Genomic DNA, 15,501 nt, shown 5'->3' on the forward strand with positions numbered 1-15,501 from the left:
CCCTCTCTCAACTAAACTGTCTGCAATCAGGAAGTGTCTCAGTGTCTCAGTTCTTCACTGAACCTGCTCCTCCCACACTGAAGCAGCTCCTAAACCCCTTAACTCTTTCACTTAATACAGAAAGACATATAGAAACCTCCCCCTTAATAGATCAATTACTGAAGGATGGCTCCTTCATCACCTTCCAAGAAATGAAAACCTTGCCTACAATGTCAAACTTTAATTTTCTCCATTACGAATCCTTAAAAAAGGCAATTCATCAAGCCTTGATAAAGGGAGATCCCTCTAGACCACTCACTGCTTATGAATCTCTATGCGCACAAACAAACCCGCCAAAGAAAATCCTCTCTTCTCTCGATAACATCTTACTCTTGAAGGATATTTCTCGGAAGAGAGCATTCTTGTTAAAATGGGAAAAAGCGTTGGGTATCTCTTTTACTGATTCCCAAATCAAACAAATATACAATTTCTCACATGGTCCTTCACAATGTGTCAGGGTTCAAGAGAATTCCTATAAAATAATCTCTCAATGGTGCACAACACCCATCCAGACTTATAAATGGTTTTCTACTACCTCGGACCTTTGTTGGAGGTGTGAAAAAGATAAAGGATCATAGTTACCCATATGGTGAAATTGCCCGGTTATTCAAAGATTCTGGAAAATGATAGCTCAAACCCTATTTGAATTACTACACATACGCCTGACCTTAACCCCTGAACACATATTCTTAAATCTCCTAATTAAATCAGACAAAAAGTCTCCATCTAAATTAGTCTCTTTGGTTCTATCGGCGGGTAAGCTGCTCATACCACCTCTTTGGCGTACACCTGGTTTACCAAGCAAGAAGCAATTGCTTCTAAAAATCAACCGATTATTCCAAACTGAACAACTGGCAGCCTTGTCAATGCAAAATCTCATCTCCTTTTATCGGGTTTGGACTCCTTGGCAGAAATTTAGAAACTCCACCTCCTACCTATCCTCTATCACATAAACTGTCTCAACATTTTAATAAATGCTATTTTTAACCTCTTCATACAGTGACTGGATCCCCCCCTTCCCTCACCTCTCCCCCCTCTTCACTTTCCCCTTTCACTCTCCTCCTACCTTGTCTGTCCCCCCCTTTTATATCCAAGTTTTCTCTCTCCTCATTACCCAATTGATTTTTTCATTCACTTATTTCTTTTTAACGCATCCTTATCCTTGTTTTTCTTATATTGTCATTACTTATATATAGAGACAATTACGTCTCTACATTGATCATATGTTCAAATTGCTTCATCTGTATTACTATGTTTTGCTGCAATCTTCAGGACAAATCCGTGTACCTACATTTTAAATATTTAAAATTTGTTATACACTTTTCTTTATGTGATTTGATTCTGATTGAAAAATGTGTGTATGTTATTTATCTGTTACGTCTATTTCTTCAATCAATAAAACATTGAAAACAAAACAAGATGATTTGTGAATATCTTGGTAAATGAGAAGCCAGGGAAAGTCATAACATTTTTTCTTTGAACGTTCTACTGAGTTTATAAATGAAAAATGTAAAACCCCTTAAAACTCGTGGCCAGCGAGCCTCACTGCTTTGTAAGGGTGGATCACGGTCACTGACCACTGCACTAATTTCCTGTGTGACATGAAGTTATTCTGAGACCTTCAACAGGAAGAACCGACCGATAGACCACAGTCACTATACTCCGAGAAGGACCAGAACGTTTACAGCTCACAGAGAATTACATTGTGCTGCTACATACATGGAGACATCAGGTAAGAACAATGGAAAATGATCAGATTTTGCAATCATATAAATATCCACAAAATCAGAAACCAAAAATCTAAAGCTTGTTCACATTCTGCAGCATTTTACATATTTGTGAAAGGTCGTGATATCTAATATTTAATTAGAACAAATGACCAGGATTTTGGATGGTTTTATCTGAGCAACACGAAGTCAAGGGATTTATCAATTGGATTAAACAGAAGATAAAGATAAAACGTAGAATCAATAAGTATTTGATATCCACATGTTTTCATTTTTGTGAAACCTAAATGCGTTTTTCAAGTTGTGAAACTTATTCTCTATTTGGATTTTTTTGACTGATTTCAATTATAACGAATATTTAGATTAATAAATTAGATCTCAGAGGAGATAAGTAAAAAATATAAAAAAAAATATTTCGGAAGATAGTATATAAATCCATATGATACAGTATTGTACAGATTGTGAACAGTTTACAGTTTGATTTTCAATGATGCAAATGTATTAGTGTTAATTAGTTAAAATGAATCAATAAAGCACTTTTTGATCAGATCACATAATTTATTAAGTTGAATTAATTCAGATATTTACATATTTTTACAAATTTAAAAAAAACAAGTTGCGTGATTGTTGACGGCTTTTTATGCAATGATACCGACAATATGATTTATTTAGCAAAATACAAATTTTAAATTGTGGTAATGATAACTCATTTAATAAAATGCAGTTTTGGAAATGGAGCAAAATAATCATGATTTGGATTGTTTAAATTGATCAAGAAAGAATTATAAGATTAGGAATCATCGGATTACAGGATTAATTGCAGGGTTTTTTTTTAAATCACATTGTTGATTTAATTGTAAACTTAAATTTTATAATTAGTTGAAAGACATCCTGAAAAAAAAAAAGTAAATCCATTTTCTTCAGTATTTGTGAAGATTGTGATCTTTAAAGGGAATCAGTCACCAGATTGTTGCTATTTAATACAAGAGCAGCATGATACAGGACCTGAAATCCTGATTCCAGCGATGTGGCTGCTTGCTGTCATTTTGATACAATCATTATTTTCTCTGCTGCAGATCTAGCAGAGATCAAATGCTGAGCTTTGTATAACCCCGCTCACCTCTCTGATTAGCAGCTTCCTGTGTGCACTGTGCATAGGCAGAAAGCTGATATGCAGTGGTGGGGCTGGGCTATACAGCATTGACGAGGAGGCGTGAAACACCTAGTCTTGTATGATAATCTCATGCGAACAAAACATTGATTTTATTGAAACACACAGCTTAGTAAGTGACACATACTGGAATCAGGGTATCTGCCTCTACATCATTCTGCTCTTAGATTATGTAACAAAAGCCTGCTGACAGATGTCCTTTATCTGGCAAAAATTATTTCGATTTTGGATGTTCTTAATCAGTTTCCAATCCAAAAAATGTATGTTGTGGGAGGTTAAGGAACCCCTGACCCTTAATGATTGGAGCTGAGACTATCATCAGAGATACAGTACAGATCAAAAGTTTGGACACACCTTCTCATTTAAAGATTTTTCTGTATTTTCATGACTATGAAAATTGTACATTCACACTGAAGGCATCAAAACTATGAATTAACACATGTGGAATTATATACTTAACAAAAAAGTGTGAAACAACTGAAAATATGTCTTTTATTCTAGGTTCTTCAAAGTAGCCACCTTTTGCTTTGATGACTGCTTTGCACACTCTTGGCATTCTCTTGATGAGCTTCAAGAGGTAGTCACCGGAAATGGTCTTCCAACAATCTTGAAGGAGTTCCCAGAGATGCTTAGCACTTGTTGGCCCTCTTGCCTTCACTCTACGGTCCAGCTCACCCTAAACCATCTCGATTGGGTTCAGATCTGGTGACTGTCGTGGCCAGGTCATCACTCTCCTCCTTGGTCAAATAGCCCTTACACAGCCTGGAGGTGTGTTTGTGGTCATTGTCCTGTTGAAAAATAAATGATGGTCCAACTAAACGCAAACCGGATGGAATAGCATGCCACATGCCATAGTCATGAAAAATCTTTTAATGAGAAGGTGTGTCCAAACTTTTGGTCTGTACTGTATATCCCCCGGAATATGAGCTATATGGTAATATAAGATAATAAATGTTTACAATAGATTTAATAATGATTGTATCTTCTCTATAATCCTTACAGATAAGCGGAGGGTCTGGACTCCTTCCTGGAAAGGTGTGATTATCACTGTGCTCGTAGGAGTCATTATCATTCTCATCCGCATTATTGAAGCGCTTGGTAAGTATGTCAGTCTTGAGCTATGTTCACACTGAATTTTTTTTTTAACGGATTCTCTCCAAAATCTACCTTAAAAACTGCTTCAAAAACTGTTGGAAAACTCATCCAATTCAGTTATATGGTAAATCCACTATGCGGTTCAGAATAAAGGTTTTTGAGCTTCCCTTTTTCCTTGAAAAATGTCTGGTTTGAAGAAAAGTCCATTTGTTTGAAGAGGATGATAAAGGAACGTCTCCAAAATAGGCACTGTCCAATCAGAAGGCTGCAGAGAACGCTTCAGGAAAATAAACTGCTCTAAGGCTGTGTTCACAAGCTGCGTTTTTACTGTGTTTTTCTTTACAGCCAAAACTTGCTCTCTTCGCAGTAAAACGCTGTGTTCAAAACACCCATTTTTCAGAATTTTCGCAGCCATTTTGCCGCGTTTTTCAGTTGTGGATTAGATATATGCTTTGTCCATAATACATGATTAATACATTTTATTCACCAAATACGCCATGAAAATGTTGTTGCGTTTTTGCAGCATTTTTTCACTTTCTCATTCCTTTCTATGGGTCAAAAAAAGCTGCAAAAATGCTGAAAGAATTGACGTGCTGCAGATTTCAAAAACGCTGCAGTTTTTTTCCAATTTAGTCAGAAAAAAACTAGTGTGTGATAAGATTTCTGAAATCTTATACTGCAAAAGTGGCTTTTAATTTACATTAAAAATGGTGGAAAAAAGCAGCAAAATGCAATGTGTGAACGGAGCCTTGGACCGCTAAGAAACACATCTAAAAAAAAACTGCTTCAGGAAACTTTTTAGGAAAACAAAAACTTTTATCACTTCAATTACAACTTCTGCTTCAGTAACTGCGGGAGGATATAGGTGAATCTAATGTAAATATAGAGTCCCTGTGGGTGGAGATAAGGGGAGGGGGAAAAAATAATAAATTACTGATAGGAGTTTGTTATAAGTCTCCAAAAATAATGGCAGTAGCGGAGAATATCCTCGTAAAGCAAATAGATGAAGCAGCGACTCAAGGAGAAGTCATTATTATGGGGGACTTCAACTACCCTAAAATACATTGGGGGACAGAAACATGTAGTTCAAGCAAAGGAAATAGGTTTTTGACAACTATGAGAGACAATTACCTTTCACAACTGGTTCAGGACCCAACAAGAAGGGGGGCACTGCTAGACCTAATATTAACCAATAGGCCAGACCGCATATCAAATATACGAGTTGGGGGTCACTTGGGTAATAGTGATCACAAAATAATACGTTTTCATGTAACCTTTAATAAGATGTGTAGTAGAGGGGTTACAAGGACACTAAACTTCAGGAAGGCAAATTTCCAACGGTTGAGAGATGATCTTAGTGCAATAAACTGGGACGATATCCTGAGACATAAAACTACACAAAGCAAATGGGAGACATTTATTAACATCCTGAATAGGACCTGTGCACAATATATACCCTATGGGAATAAACATGCTAGAAATAGGAGGAAACCACTATGGCTAAATAGAGCTGTAAGGGGCGCAATAAGTGACAAAAAGAAAGCATTTAGAGAACTAAAGCAAGTAGGTAGTGATGAGGCATTAAATAAATATAGAAAATTAAATAAATTATGTAAAAAACAAATCAAGGCAGCAAAGATTGAGGCAGAGAGAATCATTGCCAGAGAAAGTAAAAATAACCCCAAAATATTCTTTAACTACATAAATAGTAAAAAACTAAAAAATGATAGTGTTGGCCCCCTTAAAAATAGTCTGGGTGAAATGGTGGATGAGGATGAGGAAAAAGCCAATATGCTAAATGATTTTTTTTCAACCGTATTTACACAAGAAAATCGCATGACAGAAAACATGATCAGTGATGACAAAAATTCTCCAGTAAATGTCACTTGCTTAACCCAGCAGGAAGTACGGCGTCATCTAAAAACCACTAAAGTGGACAAATCCCCGGGCCCGGATGGGATACACCCGCGAGTACTGCAGGAATTAAGTAACGTCATAGATAGACCATTGTTTTTAATCTTTAAAGATTCCATAATAACAAGGTCTGTACCACAGGACTGGCGTATAGCAAATGTGGTGCCAATATTCAAAAAGGGGACAAAAACTGAACTTGGAAATTATAGGCCGGTAAGCTTAACCTCTACTGTGGGTAAAATCCTGGAGGCTTTCCTAAGAGATGCTATACTAGAGTATCTGAAGAAGAATAACCTCATGACCCAATATCAACATGGGTTTACGAGGGACCGTTCCTGTCAAACTAATCTGATCAGTTTTTATGAGGAGGCAAGTTCTGGACTGGACCAGGGAAATGCAGTGGGTTGTGTATATGGACTTTTCAAAAGCTTTTGATACGGTTCCACACAAAAGGTTGATACATAAAATGAGAACAATGAGGATAGGGGAAAATATATGTATGTGGGTTAAGAATTGGCTCAGTGATAGGAAACAAAGGGTGGTTATTAATGGAAAACACTCAGACTGGGTCTCAGTTAACAGTGGGGTACCACAGGGGTCAGTATTGGGCCCCCTTCTTTTTAACATATTTATTAATGACCTTGTAGGGGGCATACAGAGTAATATATCAATATTTGCAGATGACACTAAACTCTGCAGGGTAATCAATACAGAGGAGGACAATTTTATATTACAGGAGGATCTATGTAAACTAGAAGCTTGGGCTGATAAATGGCAAATGAGCTTTAATGGGGATAAATGTAAGGTAATGCACTTGGGCAGAGGAAATAAAATGTATAATTATATGCTTAATTGTAAAACACTGGGCGAAACTGTAACTGAAAAAGACCTGGGTGTATTGGTGGACGACAAGCTCACGTTTAGTGGCCAGTGTCAGGCAGCTGCTGCAAAGGCAAATAAAATAATGGGATGAATTAAAAGAGGCATAGATGCTCATGAGGAGAACATAATTTTACCTCTATACAAGTCACTAGTGCGACCACACTTAGAATACTGTGTACAGTTCTGGTCTCCGGTGTATAAGAAAGACATAGCTGAACTAGAGAGGGTGCAGAGAAGAGCGACCAAGGTTATTAGAGGACTGGGGGGTCTGCAATACCAAGACAGGTTATTACACTCGGGGTTATTTAGTGTGGAAAAAAGAAGGCTTAGGGGTGATCTTATTACTATGTACAAGTATATGAGGGGACAGTACAAAGACCTTTCTACTGATCTTTTTACTCTGAGGCCTGAGACGGGGGACAAGGGGGCATCTTCTACATCTGGAGGAAAGAAGGTTTAATCATAATCACAGACGGGGATTCTTTACTGTAAGAGCAGTGAGACTATGGAACTCTCTGCCGCATGATGTTGTAATGAGTGATTCATTACTAACATTTAAGAAGGGCCTGGATGCCTTTCTTGAAAAGTATAATATTACAGGTTATATATACTAGATTCCTTGATAGGGCGTTGATCCAGGGAACTAGTCTGATTGTCGTATTGAGTCGGGAAGGAATTTTTTTCCCCAATGTGGAGCTTAGTGTTTGCCACATGGGGTTTTTGCCTTCCTCTGGGTCAACATGTTAGGCTATGGGTTGAACTAGATGGACTTAGTCTTCCTTCAACCTTAAAAACTATGTTACTATGTAACTGCTGTCTTGTACATGACTTCATGCAACTTGCTATTTGTTCTTCACACCATCTATTTCTAATTGTTGCAAAATACTAACATGAATATTTCAGAAACGTTTCACCTACAAGAAGACAATATGGCCGCAGCTTATATTACCAGATTCTGTCTTTTTCTTCCTCCCAAGTTTATAATCTGATATGTGAACACCCCGCAATTATGAAGGAGCTCTGCATAAACCGCACAGACATCTCCGGAGGTAAATGCATAAAGATCTCCTTCAGGATGCATTGATATTTCCTCTGCATTGTTTCATTGTTTTTTCATCCATTATTTGTTTGGGACAAAACACTGCAACAAAAATCCCCGGTGTGATTCCAGCCTCGCTCCTCACCTGCAGATTTAAGTCTGATCTGTGTTATATTCCCCTTCTACGATGTATATCTTGATGGATTGGATATGATACTGTTGGAATTCTGAAAATTTAGACCCAAACAATGTCCTTGAGTTTCCTTTTTTCCATCAACTTGTTACAGAATTCTATTTTGATGCAGTTTTGGTTCTTTTGGTGTTTTATGGTTTAGGGGAAACTGAGTGTCAATTGTCATGGCCTCTGATACAGTCCCAGAGTGATTGTTACCTGTAGATGGTTCTAGACACCAGATTTACCAAGTAAACTCTCCTACCCCGAGATTTGATAACCCAATAGTGCGGAAATAGTGATGGTAAAATATAGAACAAGGAAAAGAAAGAAAAGATTTTTTAATAACTTGACAAAGTCTTATAGATATTTAGAAGACTTCTTCAAAGGACTAGAGACCGACACGAGGAAGGGAGGAGGATTATCTCCTATTAATTACTTTTATTTAGTTTTGTATTTGTGGTGGGGGTGGGGGGTATTTTTAGTTGTATTGATTTGCTGATTGAATTTAGTTTCTGCTTTCCTACATCATCACTGACCGGCTGTATGAGATCTGTAATCCGGCTCTGAATGACGAACTGTAAAGCTGCTCCGATCTGACTAATCACCCGCTAATATCATTCATTTTACGTCCAAGTTGGAAACCTTGTAATCATTGCACTAATGGGAAAGTCATACACTTTATGGTTGTATTTCAGGTTGTCTTCTGTGTCCTCCTGATTGGCGACTACATGGAGATCACTGTTATTACTACTCAGATGTAACAGAAAGAACATGGAACCAGAGCCGGGATGATTGTAAGATGATGGGAGCCGATCTACTGGTCATAAAGGACCAGGAACAGCAGGTGTGATGTCTATACCATATACAGTGCCTACAAGTAGTATTCAACCCCCTGCAGATTTAGCTGGTTTGATAAGATGCAAATAAGTTAGAGCCTTCAAACTGCAAAAGAGAGTAGGTTTTATGAACAGAAGCATAAATCATACAAACCAAAAAGTTAGGTTGCTCAGTTGAATTTTATTAAATTTTAAACATAAAAGTGTGGGTCAATTATTATACAACCCCTATGTTTAATATTTTGTGGAATAACCCTTGTTTGCAATTACAGCTAATAATCGTCTTTTATAAGACCTGATCAGGCCGGCACAGGTCTGTGGAGTTATCTTGGCCCACTCCTCCATGCAGATCTTCTCCAAGTTATCTAGGTTCTTTGGGTGTCTCATGTGGACTTTATTCTTGAGCTCCTTCAACAAGTTTTCAATTGGGTTAAGGTCAGGAGACTGACTAGGCCACTCCAACACCTTGACTTTTTCCCTCTTGAACCAGGCCTTGGCTTTCTTAACTGTGTGCTTTGGGTCGTTGTCTTGTTGGAAGATGAAATTACGACCCATCTTAAGATCCTTGATGGAGGAGCGGAGGTTCTTGGCCAAAATCTCCAGGTAGGCCGTGCTATCCATCTTCCCATGGATGCGGACCAGATGGCAAGGCCCCTTGGCAGAGAAACAGCCCCACAGCATGATGCTGCCACCACCATGCTTGACTGTAGGGATGGTATTCTTGGGGTCGTATGCAGTGCCATCCAGTCTCCAAACGTCACGTGTGTGGTTGGCACCAAAGATCTCGATCTTGGTCTCATCAGACCATAGAACCTTGAACCAGTCTGTCTCAGAGTCCTCCAAGTGATCATGAGCAAACTGTAGACGAGCCTTGACATGACGCTTTGAAAGTAAAGGTACCTTACGGGCTCGTCTGGAACGGAGACCATTGCGGTGGAGTACGTTACTTATGGTATTGACTGAAACCAATGTCCCCACTGCCATGAGATCTTCCCGGAGCTCCTTCCTTGTTGTCCTTGGGTTAGCCTTGACTCTTCGGACAAGCCTGGCCTCGGCACGGGAGGACACTTTCAAAGGCTGTCCTGGCCGTGGAAGGCTAACAGTAGTTCCATAAGCCTTCCACTTACGGATGATGCTCCCAACAGTGGAGACAGGTAGGCCCAACTCCTTGGAAAGGGTTTTATACCCCTTGCCAGCCTTGGGACCCTCCACGATCTTGTCTCTGATGGCCTTGGAATGCTCCTTTGTCTTTCCCATGTTGACCATGTCTGAGTGCTGTTCACAAGTTTGGGGAGGGTCTTAAATAGTCAGAAAAGTCTGGCAAAAGAGATCTTTAATCCACACATGTGAAGCTCATTATTCTTGGTGACTGAACTACTTCTTAATACTTTAGGGGGACCAAACAGAATTCTTGTGGTTTGAGGGGTTGAATAATAAATGACACTCTGAATTAACTTTTAATGTTTTTAAAAAAAAAAAAAAAAAAATTTGCTGCAGGGCATTTCCCACTTCCAGGCTGATCTACAGCAGAGGTCCCCAACCGCCGGTCCGCGGACCAGGACCGGGCCGTTGGGGTTTTTCAGCCGGTCCGCAGGGAGAGGGGGCCCCTCCAGCCTCCAGCAGGGCCGCCATCAGGGCATGACTGCCCTGACTCCATTATGGGGCCCGGCCGGTAGGAGCCCCCTCAGAGCCCCCCTCTTGTGCGTCTCTCTCCTCATGGGGCCCCCGGCCGCATGCTAAGCGCCGGGTCCGGGACATCTTAGCGCTGCGCTGCTGCGGCAGCACCTTCATGATTCCCCTGACTTCCGGTCATGTGACGGCGCCGTCACATGGCCGGAAGTCAGGAGAACCTGGTGTCAGCGATTTGGACGAGCGCCAGGATTCTGCAGGGATCGCATGGGGGTAAGTATAACAAGTTTTATTTTTTTTTAAATACAATTAACTAGGAGTGGGGGGAATGGGAGATGCACATGGGGGGAGGGGAGAGATGAGAGATGCACATGGGGGAGGGGAGAGATGAGAGATCCACATGGGGGGGAGGGGAGAGATGAGAGATGCACATGGGGGAGGGGAGAGATGAGAGATCCACATGAGGGGAGGGGAGAGATGAGAGATGCACATGGGAGGGAGGGGAGAGATGAGAGATGCACGGGGGGGTGAGAGATGCACGGGGGGGATGAGAGATGCACGGGGGGATGAGAGATGCACGGGGGGTGGATGAGAGATGCACAGGGGTGAGAGATGCACGGGGGGGATGAGAGATGCACGGGGGGTGGATGAGAGATGCACGGAGGGGGATGAGAGATGCACGGAGGGGGATGAGAGATGCACGGGGGTGAGCTGCACATGGGGGGGTGAGAGATGCACATGGGGGGGTTATGTTTACATAACTTTGTTGCCTTATGAAGGGCGGGGGGGGCCCCCAAAAATTTCTTGCACAGGGGCCCACTACAGTCTGTGTCCGCCCCTGGGATGAAGTAAATGCAGCTGAACAGCAGCTGTCAGGACAGCTGCCCTGTCCTGCTGCAGGGCGTGATGGGGCCTCAGTGATGCGGCTCCTGGCACAGCACATTATGTGGGGCTCCTGGCATAGCTCCTGGCGGGGACCTGGTCTACACTATATGATAAGTATGCACTAAACTCCAAATCCCTCCATTACCCCGCCCCCATATGACCAAAGCCCCGCCCACCCCACCCCCTCCTTGCTGGGCCATGGAAAAATGATCTTGCTTCAAGCCGGTCCCTGGTGCAAAAAAGGTTGGGGACCACTGATCTACAGTACAAATGTCACAATGCCAAGTTAATTCCGCATGTGTCAACCAGATAAATCTGCAGGGGGTTGAATACTACTTGTAGGCACTGTATAAGGATAATATAGGACTAGATGACCGGCCCCATATATAAGGAGACTATAGAACTAGATGACCGGCCCCATGTATAAGGATAATATAGGACTAGATGACCGGGCCCATATATAAGGATAATATAGGACTAGATGACCGACCCCATATATAAGGATAATATAGGACTAGATGACCAGCCTAATATATAAGGATAATATAGACTAGATGACCGGCCCCATATATAAGGAGACTATAGAACTAGATGACCGGCCCCATATAAAAGGATAATATAGGACTAGATGACCGGGCCCATATATAAGGATAATATAGGACTAGATGACCGACCCCATATATAAGGATAATTTAGGACTAGATGACCGTCTCCATGTATAAGGATAATATAGGACTAGATGAGGGCCCATATAAAAGGATAATATAGGACTAGATGACTGGCCCCATATATAAGGATGATATAGGACTAGATGACCAGCCTAATATATAAGGATAATATAGACTAGATGACCGGCCCCATATATAAGGAGACTATAGAACTAGATGACCGGCCCCATATATAAGGATAATATAGGACTAGATGACAGGGCCCATATATAAGGATAATATAGGACTAGATGACCGACCCCATATATAAGGATAATATAGGACTGGATGACCAGCCCCATATATAAGGATAATATAGGACTAGATGACCGGCTCCATGTATAAGGATAATATAGGACTAGATGACTGGCCCCATATATAAGGAGACTATAGAACTAGATGACCGGCCCCATATATAAGGATAATATAGGACTAGATGACCGGGCCCATATATAAGGATAATATAGGACTAGATGACCGACCCCATATATAAGGATAATATAGGACTAGATGACCGGCCCCATATATAAGAATAATATAGGACTAGATGACCGGGCCCATATATAAGGATAATATAGGACTAGATGACCGGCTCCATGTATAAGGATAATATAGGACTAGATGACTGGCCCCATATATAAGGATAATATAGGACTAGATGAGGGCCCCATATATAAGGATAATATAGGACTAGATGACTAGCCCCATATATAAGGATAATATAGGAATAGATGACCGGCCCCATATATAAGGATAATGTAGGACTAGATGACCAGCCCCATATATAAGGATAATATAGGACTGGATGACCAGCCCCATATATAAGGATAATATAGGAATAGATGACTGGCCCCATATATAAGGATAATATAGGACTAGATGACCGGCCCCATATATAAGGATAATATAGGACTGGATGACCAGCCCCATATATAAGGATAATATAGGACTAGATGACCGGCTCCATGTATAAGGATAATATAGGACTAGATGACTGGCCCCATATATAAGGATAATATAGGACTAGATGACCAGCCCCATATATAAGGATAATATAGGACTGGATGACCAGCCCCATATATAAGGATAATATAGGAATAGATGACTGGCCCCATATATAAGGATAATATAGGACTAGATGACCGGCCCCATATATAAGGATAATATAGGACTGGATGACCAGCCCCATATATAAGGATAATATAGGACTAGATGACCGGCTCCATGTATAAGGATAATATAGGACTAGATGACTGGCCCCATATATAAGGATAATATAGGACTAGATGAGGGCCCCATATATAAGGATAATATAGGACTAGATGACTAGCCCCATATATAAGGATGATATAGGACTAGATGACCGGCCCCATATATAAGGATAATGTAGGACTAGATGACCAGCCCCATATATAAGGATAATATAGGACTAGATGACCGGGCCCATATATAAGGAGACTATAGGACTAGATGACTGGCCCCATATATAAGGATAATATAGGACTACATGACCGGCCCCATACATAAGGATAATATAGGAGTAGATGACCGGACCCATATATAAGGATAATATAGGACTGGATGACTGGCCCCATATATAAGGATAATATAGGACTAGATGACCGGCCCCATATATAAGGATAATATAGGACTACATGACCGGCCCCATATATAAGGATAATATAGGACTAGATGACCGGCCTCATATATAAGGATAATATAGGACTGGATGACGGGCCCCATATATAAGAATAATATAGGACTGGATGACCGGCCTCATATATAAGGATAATATAGGACTGGATGACCGGCCCTATATATAAAGATAATATAGGACTGGATGACCGGCCCCATATATAAGGATAATATAGGACTGGATGACTGGCCCCATATATAAGGATAATATAGGACTAGATGACCGGCCCCAAATATAAGGATTATATAAGCCCTGATGACCCTGGTCTGCTGTATCCTCATATCTATTATATATCTGATATGATGAATGTTTTTCATTTGTTACAGGAGATTATACAGAGATCTATCACACAGCAGGTAGAGAAAGCATATTGGATAGGACTTCACCGTGATGGAGACGTCTGGAGATGGGTGGATGGAGAACATTATTCCGGCAGCTTGTAAGTGTCTCCTGACACCAGCACACACCGGTCATTACTGTGACTGTGATACATCCGATCACCGGGGTCTGGACCTCCCTTATAATTACTGATTTCTCATCATTTCCTCTTGTTTTATCTTCTTGTTACTCAGGCTCGGGAGAATGTTACAATCACAAGGACCAGGATGCTGCGTATTAATGACCGGATCTGATTATTATCAGAATAACTGTGATACTGCAAGAAGATGGATCTGTGTGAAGGAAGCTGTGAGGATCTGACATCGCCATTACTGACACAATTGATTTAAGATTGAATGTGGTAATGTCCTTGTGTTTGGACACCAGCAGTGAGGTGCGTGCAAGGAAATGGGCTTTTAGCATGGCACCATAGAACATTGGGCAATTATGGTTGGTTCATGGCCAGGATCTCTTGTACGGGCAATCAAACATGATGAAATTAAAAGCTCATGACACTAAACTGATTGTTGGGTTTTTCTGCTTTAGACCCCAAAGATTCTCTTTATCCCTAATCAGTTTTCAGTTTTAAAAAAGTAAAGAAAATAACAACCCTACCAATGTCCAGAGGCGGCAAGCCACGCCACTGCTATGGGACCCGTGAGCGGGGGGGTGGGGGTGGGGGCCATGGTGTCAACACCCTCACCGGGCTTCTGGTCCGCCCATCAACACCCGCACCGCGCCCCCGCCACCCCGCCACCCATCAGCACCCGCACCAGGACCCCCCCTACTTCCATACCACCCGCAAAGGATGATGGGGGTGGAGGTGTCAGGTGACGCTTCCTCCCCATCATTCTGCCTTTGTCTGTCGGGTCAGAGGAGCAGGCGTGATGACATCATTACAGGATGCCCGCTGTTCACGATGTGCTGCGCTTCTCACTACAGGCTCAGCAGAGGGAGGTGAGTATTGTATTTATTTAAATCAGTGGCTGGTGGCCATAATAGCATATGGGGGTGCATTATATTGTGTGGAGGACCATGTGGGGTGCATTATATTGTATGGAGGACCATGGGTGCATTATATTGTATACAGCACCATGTGGGTGCATTATATTGTATACAGCCCCGGGGAGGGGCATTTTATTGTGTGGAGGACCATTGGGGGTGCATTATATTGTGTGGAGGACCATGGGGGGAGTATTAAACAGTAAGGAGGACCATGTGGGGTCCATTATATTGTATACATGCCCAGGGGGGGGCATTATATTGTGTGGAGGACCATTGGGGGTATTATATTGTATAGAGGACCATGGGGGGTGCATTATATTGTA

At 41.3% G+C, this 15,501-nt stretch overlaps 1 protein-coding gene across 1 annotated transcript; it reads left to right on the forward strand.

Moving 5' to 3' along the window:
• The first annotated feature begins 1,683 nt into the window (after nucleotides 1–1,683).
• On the forward strand, nucleotides 1,684–14,631 carry LOC141271209 (killer cell lectin-like receptor subfamily B member 1B allele B). Its single transcript, XM_073681330.1, has 6 exons — nucleotides 1,684–1,771; nucleotides 3,940–4,035; nucleotides 7,806–7,877; nucleotides 8,738–8,886; nucleotides 14,122–14,234; nucleotides 14,368–14,631. The coding sequence occupies exons 1-6, from the start codon at nucleotides 1,759–1,761 to the stop codon at nucleotides 14,492–14,494; spliced, it is 570 nt and encodes a 189-aa protein (XP_073537431.1). The 5' UTR covers nucleotides 1,684–1,758; the 3' UTR covers nucleotides 14,495–14,631.
• Nucleotides 14,632–15,501: the final 870 nt, after the last annotated feature.

Source organism: Phyllobates terribilis, unplaced genomic scaffold (assembly GCF_046119375.1).
Source record: "Phyllobates terribilis strain yellow unplaced genomic scaffold, ASM4611937v1 Scaffold_5__5_contigs__length_657084704, whole genome shotgun sequence".
In the NCBI taxonomy this organism is placed as follows: domain Eukaryota; kingdom Metazoa; phylum Chordata; class Amphibia; order Anura; family Dendrobatidae; genus Phyllobates; species Phyllobates terribilis.